The sequence below is a fragment of the Apaloderma vittatum genome, unplaced genomic scaffold (assembly GCF_000703405.1).
Source record: "Apaloderma vittatum isolate BGI_N311 unplaced genomic scaffold, ASM70340v1 scaffold21387, whole genome shotgun sequence".
Taxonomy (NCBI): domain Eukaryota; kingdom Metazoa; phylum Chordata; class Aves; order Trogoniformes; family Trogonidae; genus Apaloderma; species Apaloderma vittatum.
Window position 1 is genome coordinate 4,160 of NW_009728118.1, and position 8,709 is coordinate 12,868.

The following is an 8,709-nucleotide window of genomic DNA, read 5'->3' on the forward strand; positions in this document are numbered from 1 at the left end:
TACATACTACTCAGACTGAAGCAATTAAGTGTGCCTTCCTCTTTATTACTTAGGAGTTGCAAACACAAGGATTTCTCCACCAAGAGAAGGTGCTGCTTTCCAATGCTGAGCTAGTGCAGAAGGAACAAACAATGAAGTGGAGGAGGCAACTGCCCTAATTTGGTGTGAGAACATTTGTGTGATGCCTCCAGCTATGTCTTGCAATAAGCACTGCAATAAGAATCAAATTTCTTTCTGTGTTTGGACAGACGAGAGTCTGTGCTGACTGCTATCCCACACTGCTCACAGCCTGGATGACTGTACAGGGGAAGAGAAAGCAAGAGAAGTAAATTGAAACATTAATAGAGAGGCAGCTGGAGTAAGGACAGAAAGAAGCCAGGCCAGCATTTAAGAGCACCGGTAGAGCACACTTCAGAATGGTAATTATATTTACTTGCCAGTTCTCTATTTTTTTTTATTCTATTCTTTTCTCCTCCATTCATTTTCTCTCTTATGCTTTCTCTATTGGAATTTAGGAGTGACTTTTTTCTATCCATGTACGTACCAGCAGAACAAGGAACTGGGACAGCATGCGTCTTGTGGATGATATACACCTATAATAGTCAGGTGTCAGAAAATATAATGTATGATGTGTTACATGGCCATGCTCTGATTCAACAAGCACAGCAAGACAGGCTGGACTAAATTTGAAATCTGGGAGTATATCTGAGCTGTCCCTGGATGGATTTGCATACATGGGGTGGCGGGGAGGGCAGGAGGCAGCGATGCAGTGGGCAAAACCGCAGTGTCAGTGACCTATTCCCAACGGCGCTGAAGCGCAGCAGCAGGTGCTGGGTGCTGGGCTGCCCTTCTGTTCTGCAGCCCAGAGCCAGGCTCCCCCAAAAACCTGCCGTCCCGATCTGAAGGGAAGGGAACCCCCCTGGAGACATCATGGTAAGGGGCATGTGGGAACACTAGTCTAACAGGGAACCAGGAGGACCATGGGCAAGGGAAGGCAAGGGGGATCTGCTGTTGTTTTTGTTGCGATTGCCACAGAACAGGATGGGAAAAGGGCGTCAGAAAATCTCACTTGGAGGTGTAAGGCACTGCAGACCAAAGTTTTCTTCTGAGAGTCTCTAATTAGAGGAATTATAACATAATTTAGACCTGGAGTCTTAGCAGTTGAGTACTTTCTGTTGTATTTTCTCAACACAGGTTCATTTCCCAATGAGATTTTAATTTATTTTTTTTTTTTAGAAATAAAACAAAAAAAGTTACCTTTGTGGTTATTTTAAATTAATTTAGCCTCAGTGGCTGTACTGTTCATAACTATACAGTGTATACATGCATGTTTCTGGAGTGCATAAATGTTTTTATATCTGTGTGCATTTAAGTGAGTAAAAAAAGCTTTTTGTTTTTAAGATTGGGGGTTTTATTATAAATTAGTTGAGATCTCTCAAAACCTCCTTGAATGTGGGAAATCCATTTCATCTTGTACCCCAATTTATGTCTCACACCAAGTCTTATTTTAGTGCAGAGAACTGTGTTCTTTTCTGCCAGTACAGCTGCAGGTCCAAAATGAGGGCGCTCATTTTGGAGGCAAGATACACCCTTCCACAGTATCCTCCTGCCTTAAGGCAGACCGAAATAGAGAGTATGTTTCAGGAATAGCTGGAAAACTAAAGCTGCCTTTGTACAGTAAATACTTAAGCCAGGTACTATTTTGTGGGTTTTTTTTGGTTTTATTAGTGTCAAAGCTGTTCCAGGTTTAGTTTAACAAAGGACCTGGCCCCTTCTAATGTCTCTTGGTAGATAAAAACGTCCACAATTTGTTGGACAGGTCCTGGTACATTAGTGATGGGATGTGAAACCCGAGTTTGGAGTAGGCTCCAAATCTAAATATCACGTAGAGATCAGTTTACTCTGCCTGTGACTCTGAAGAAGGCCCACTCTCTTCCCTACTAAAAGTCTGATATCTATTTTAAAGCTGTTTACTATGCAAAATTAGAAACCTCTTTGTTACTGTCTTTGCTCCTTGTCAGAATATTTCCAAATTACTGCTAGGCGAGGGGAAGATGGGAGTTGAAGGCAGGAGCATGGCAAAAGGCCTGGCTCAAAAGTCAGGGTTGAAATACTGCTTCAAACCAGTGCAGCTGAAAGCTCAGTCTAAAAAGAAAGGAACTGGTTATTCAGTCTTCAGCTGTAGTCCTGTACTTTACAATAATAACTAAGGCAACATTCACTTGTTCCATCTATGAAAGAACCAATTCCTCTACTCATTTGAGGAACAGAGCTAAAGCAGCTCTTAAGGTACCAAGTGTTGCTTGACTTGTAATTTTGCTCTAAAAGATATTATTTAAAAAGTCTTCTGGCCTAATTGTTTTGTTTAAAAGGAAGAAAAAGCTTTTTTTTTTTTTCCTTGCTGCCAGCCTCACAGATTCACATTGGGATTTGAAAGAAAAGCAGGAGCCTTAATGTTGCAAAATCCGCATAAATTGAATTCTCTAAGCCCAAATATGCCTTCAGTGCCTCCTGAGTAATCCTCCAGATTGCAACTCCATTGTAACACACCAACATATGAAGCGTCATAGTCACTCAAATAACTGATACTTTTGTATAGCTCAGCTGTGAAAAACAGGGTTGTGCAAGTACGCTTGTGAGCACGTTACACCTCCCCACTGCATACACATTTGCAGAGTCGGCAAATTACAAATCAGTGCTGAACAGAGATAATATATTTAATTGAATGAAATATTTAAATTGACTCCATATTCATTTGAACTTCTGAGGATGACTAACTGGGGCAGTGGTGACCTCTGAAATTCCGCTTGCTTCTGAAAAAATATCTTAGTTTATGTTTCTAAAGCATAAATATATGTCCATTTGTTAAGAAAACACTGCTCCACAGATGCTGCTGGTCACACATTTGGCCTGAGGATTTAGTTTTTTGGGAAAATGCATTTCACTCTCAGGTCACAGGAGGATGTTGCAGGGTAGGCTGTGACAGATTTTTTTTTTAAAAAAAGTTATCTGGCCAAATCTGATACTAAGTCATTGGGTATTTCTAAACACAATATTACAAAATAAAAATGAGCAAAGACCATTCTCTGGCCTTGAAGCTAGGTAGTACGGCCTGCTTCACATCCAGGCATCTGAATTCTATTTCCCTCTCCAATGCTGGGCAATGATCAGTGAGCTGCTCACTGGAAACCATTCTTGACAAGGAGTTGTATTCTGGGTGGTGCCCAAACCTTGTCTGGAAAAGTAGGAACTGGCACAAGCCAAAACTGTGCCAGAGAGTGTGCTAATTATCAGTCAGCAAGGGCAATCACAGGCCAGTGTTCTGTACTATGGCCTGACCCTTTCTGACTCCCTAATACAGTCAGGGCCATGGACATCACGAAGACAGAGCTTAGAAGGCTTTAACTACAACTTCTCCAAAGCAGAAACTGGAGCTGAAAACTCCACATGTCTAAAGCCACCCTCGCCTTAAAAAAAATGCTTTTCTCTTGCTGAACTTCTGAAATCCAGCAGCAGGTCTTCATACTCCTGTATTCTTTAAGTGTAAAGGATTTTGGAGGAATTGGTACCTGCCTGTTTTAATTTGGTGTTACATACGCTGTTTTCTTTTAATTAAAGTTCCCGACTAATACAGCAACTATGCTTAAAATTATGCAAATAAACACACTAAATTGCAATGACACTGCCCAAATACGCAGTGGACCTGCTATGTAAAATTCATAGCTGCTTAGAAGCTTGTAGGACCATTTGTTTCAACCAAGAGAATGTGAAATAATGTCCTGAGGTGAATATTGCTTAGAACAATTCTTCCAAGTTTCCGCTTTAGCCTGCTGTCAGAGGGTAAAAGGATCAGAAGACATCACCTGTCTTGGGTTATATAAGGTTGAAGGATACCACATGGCTGTGTCAGGTTCCAGACAGGAGTAAAAATAAACTAAACCAGGATGTGCTCCTCAGTAGGGTCAATCTATAGGAGAAAAGGTGGGGTTTGTGTAACTGCAATTATTTTTTTTTCTTGCCCATTTTCATGTACCAATATATTACAGCACACAGATCTCATTATTTTAAAGAACCGTTTCACTATGTGCTGTGTATATGTACAGTGTGGCCACGGGGCTGAATGACCAAATGAAATGCTCATGGCGACAGTTCACAATTTTTTTTTGGAAGACCAATGCACTGGGAAAAAGTAACTACTAGGAACAAGGAGGACTAATGTGTGCTGGTTTTTTCTGACTCTGTCTCTGCTCTCTCTCCCCTTAGCGTGAGTGCATCTCTATTCATGTTGGCCAAGCTGGAGTTCAGATAGGAAATGCGTGCTGGGAACTCTTCTGCCTGGAGCACGGCATTCAGCCAGACGGCACCTTCAAGGATCTGCATGATAAACCCAACGATGATGACTCTTTTACTACATTTTTCAATGAAACTGTCACTGGGAAACATGTGCCTCGGGCTGTAATGGTAGACTTGGAACCAACTGTAGTAGGTTAGTATAGAAATAAAAGTGGAAAATGGAGAAGAGCTTCCTAGTATCACCATGGTGTGCCATCCACCTCCACTGGTAGAAAGCAGCACACCCTTTACATCTTGGTCTACCACTAGATGGCATGAAATTAATTTTCTTATGACACAGAATGTCAGATTCTGTCATATGTGCTGTAAATATAGGAGCAGCAGGGTCCCCAGCAGTTCAATACCTAGTACACAGGGTTTGTATGACTTCTCTTTGCGCAAACATTTAACTTTTGGATTTGAGGTTTTTTTGTGACATTTTTGCCATTCGAATTCTAGTTTTCTCCAATTTAGCTTCAAAGGGGGACCCTGACAGTCTCCCTCCAGGAATAGAAGGATTTCTAAAAATTGCAGCACCAGGGGAATCTGACTTTCTTCACACTTTTTTTCTGGTGACTTGTCCTCTTGTGGCTACAGGCTGTACAACTGACAGGTTCATGAGAAGGTAACAACTTCTGTGGCTGGATACAAGTCACACCGTGAATCAACAGAACACAAGTTAAAAATGCTTAGGAGACAATTCCCTTCTCCACCAGCATCTGTTTTTTTCAGGTCATGGCCCCCTGTGACTGAAAGTTTTTCCATCAATGCCAACAACAACCAGAACTTTGCTGGCGTTGGAGCACAGCCATGCAGCTTCTTAATTTCTTTTTCTTGTTCAGATGAAGTGCGGGCTGGCACCTTCCGGGAACTTTTTCATCCAGAACAGCTGATCACTGGAAAGGAAGACGCAGCTAATAACTATGCCCGTGGCCACTACACTATTGGCAAAGAAAGCATCGATATGGTGCTTGATCGTGTCCGTAAGCTGGTAAGTCCCAGTTGTTTTGAAACAGCAGTTTGGGCTCTGCAGAAGAAAGAATTGCAGAACAGGTAGCTTGTTCTCTACAAATGACACCAATAGTTCAGAAAAGAGGGTGCAAGGCATACAGAGGCGTTATTACTAGTTCCAGAGAGAGAAGCCCAGTAGCCTACTTCCCAGCTATATGCCGCCAGATGTTCTTAGGAAGTGATTCTGAATATGCAGTTCTTCATTATCAGCACAGCCCTAGAGCACCAATGCTCGTACAGAAAGGTGGATTAGGCAGTTCTACATTGCAGGTTTTAGCTAGCCTAACTAAAAGAAGTGTGAAGCTCCAGAGATGAGAATCCAAGTTTTATGTCCTAGGTTGAGCCAGTGAGAAAGGTGAAGGATAGGATTATCATCAGCCTTTTATCAAAGAAACCTGACATGGTATCTGCACTTTATATTCCTGATGATTGCTCTCTCCATCAGCTCAGAATAAGCTCATGCAGGAGATGAAATCTTTTCATTCTTCTTCAGCCCCTATTCTTTCACTTTCTCTTTTGCTTTCCAGACTGATGCTTGTTCTGGGCTGCAAGGATTCCTGATCTTCCACAGCTTTGGTGGGGGTACCGGCTCTGGCTTTACCTCCCTTCTGATGGAACGCCTCTCTGTGGATTATGGAAAGAAGTCCAAACTGGAGTTTGCCATCTACCCAGCCCCTCAAGTCTCCACTGCTGTGGTGGAGCCCTACAATTCCATCCTGACCACGCACACCACCCTGGAGCATTCGGACTGCGCCTTCATGGTGGATAACGAGGCCATCTACGACATCTGCCGCCGAAACTTGGACATCGAGCGCCCCACTTACACTAACCTCAACCGCCTCATCAGCCAGATCGTCTCCTCCATCACCGCCTCGCTGCGCTTTGATGGTGCCCTCAATGTGGACCTGACGGAGTTCCAGACAAACCTGGTGCCCTACCCACGCATCCACTTCCCCTTAGTGACCTACGCGCCCATCATCTCTTCTGACAGAGCGCATCACGAGCAGCTCTCGGTGGCTGAAATCACCAGCGCCTGCTTTGAGCCCAACAACCAGATGGTGAAGTGTGACCCAAGACATGGGAAGTACATGGCCTGCTGCATGCTCTATCGCGGGGATGTAGTTCCCAAGGATGTCAACGTAGCAATTGCTGCCATCAAGACCAAGAGAACTATCCAGTTCGTTGACTGGTGTCCCACAGGCTTCAAGGTGAGTACGGCTGCCATGGACATCTTTCTCACATTTAAAGCTCAGTCTAGTGGAAAACTTTCATTTAAAGTTTTAGTTCTTGCATGTTTTCCACTTGCAAGAAGGAGGAACATAAGAAAGATACATTTGTATAAAATGTGCCCTTTCTCCTTTGGACATCCCATTGATACAGACCCCTAAATATTTCCGTAAGTGGAAATCTGAAGTGTATATGAGTTAAAATTCAAAGAAGTATTCAGTTCAGACACGAATTTTGGAGAAGCCAGTGAGTGTTCCCTCTGAAGCAACACCTAAGACTAAGGAAATATCAAAACTGATCAGTAAAAGAAATGCTGATATTAGAGAATCTGTCAGTTAACCCCCTCAGCCGGAAATATTATACAGCCTCTCCCCACTGGCTACACAGCAGTGTTCGGATATATAATTTCAACAATAATACAGGGGTTAGCAGCAGAAAAAAAATGTGTCAAACATCTGGTTTAAGAATTAAAACTCATATCTGGAAGCAACTTCCTGTATTAATGTCTATAGAGTATCTTAGTGGAGCTATATGTTTAGTGCTGAGTAGCTGTTAAGAAAGCTACGAAATTGCCAATGCGCATTAAACAGAAGAATAATACAGACATTAAAATGACCATGTATCATACTGCTGATATTTTTATATATTAAGATATGTTATATTATATATTATTAAATATATATTATTTTATATATATCATTTTATATATATTATATCTGCCTTCTGGCAGTTTTGCTAGTGGCATCACCCTACCTCAGCATCTGTAACTTTGCTTACTTTTTTCAGCGCTTTGACTGTTTTCTGCTCCTGCCTTTTCACAACCTTCTCTCGTATTCCTGTTTCCAGGTCGGGATCAACTATCGGCCTCCTACAGTAGTTCCTGGTGGAGACCTAGCCCAAGTTCAGCGAGCGGTCTGTATGCTGAGCAACACCACGGCCATCGCAGAGGCTTGGGCAAGGCTCGACCACAAGTTTGATCTGATGTACGCCAAGAGAGCTTTTGTGCACTGGTATGTGGGTGAAGGCATGGAGGAAGGAGAATTCGCAGAGGCCCGAGAGGACCTGGCTGCCCTAGAGAAGGACTATGAAGAAGTGGGAACTGACTCATTTGAGGAAGAAAATGATGGAGAGTAATTTTAAAATACGCTTTGTTCCCAGTGAGCACTGCATTGTCTCTGTGTCACTGTATTGCACATGTCTACCATTAGGTCACCTTTTACGTATGTAATATACAGAGATTTAAGAGGGATCATAAAGTGACATCTTTTATTCCATAAATCACAGGTAAATTGTCCTGTCCTCACAGCTCCCAGCAATGCAAAAAGACTTGCTCCTCTTCCTCACACATTTAATGTAAGCCTCTTCAAGCTCTAACGTACCTACTAAACCCACTACAATTCAATACATGCAAGCTTAGAATGGAGCACAGTGAATCAATAGAGTTTTTAAAGTCCTGATTTGACATACCTTTACCTTTTGCTTGTGGGCATGTCAAAAAATAATGACCACAGAAAAATAGGTCCTCTACTCTGTGCTTTGATATCCTCTCACTGACCTTTGGCTGACTGACCTAAAAGTGACATCTGCTCTTCTCTGAAACATCATTTCTGATAAACCAAACACCTCTTCAGAAATGTTAAAGCGGTGCATTTTTTCCACATTTGGTGGACAAACATCTGTGTTCTGAAAACAAATATCCTTTTTGGATATTGCAGCAGGCATAAGATTTTCTTTTCTTGTTTTTGTGAAACTGTTTAAATGAGAAAATGTCTTTTTTTAAAAAAAAAACCAAAACCAAAACCGCACTTTTTTTTTTTTTTCTTTGGCATCAACCCTACTGAGGACATTTCAGTATTTCTTACTCTACCTGAATGGTGCTTCCTCTGCTTTACTCAGCAGACCGCTGTGCCATTGGTGGCAATCTTTATTTAGCGCACCATGTGCAAGTGAGCCTGCAATACAGGCATTCGAATGTTCACTCAAAGATAACTGAAAGTAGTTATTAAAGATCTTGGATTTATAGGATCCACATCTTGCTAGGCAATGACAATTCTTGACTAGGAAACCTCTCAGCAGCTTTTCATCTAGGTCTAGGTCCCTGATGAGAGGATGCACTCACAAGGGCTGAAGCAGCTGGCA

The 8,709-nt window shown here is 42.2% G+C and overlaps 1 protein-coding gene across 1 annotated transcript; it reads left to right on the plus strand.

The window, feature by feature from the left end:
- The first annotated feature begins 879 nt into the window (after nucleotides 1–879).
- On the plus strand, nucleotides 880–7,742 carry LOC104268865 (tubulin alpha-8 chain). The gene is made up of 5 exons (XM_009873975.1): nucleotides 880–933; nucleotides 4,264–4,486; nucleotides 5,175–5,323; nucleotides 5,871–6,551; nucleotides 7,417–7,742. The coding sequence occupies exons 1-5, from the start codon at nucleotides 931–933 to the stop codon at nucleotides 7,702–7,704; spliced, it is 1,344 nt and encodes a 447-aa protein (XP_009872277.1). The 5' UTR covers nucleotides 880–930; the 3' UTR covers nucleotides 7,705–7,742.
- Nucleotides 7,743–8,709: the final 967 nt, after the last annotated feature.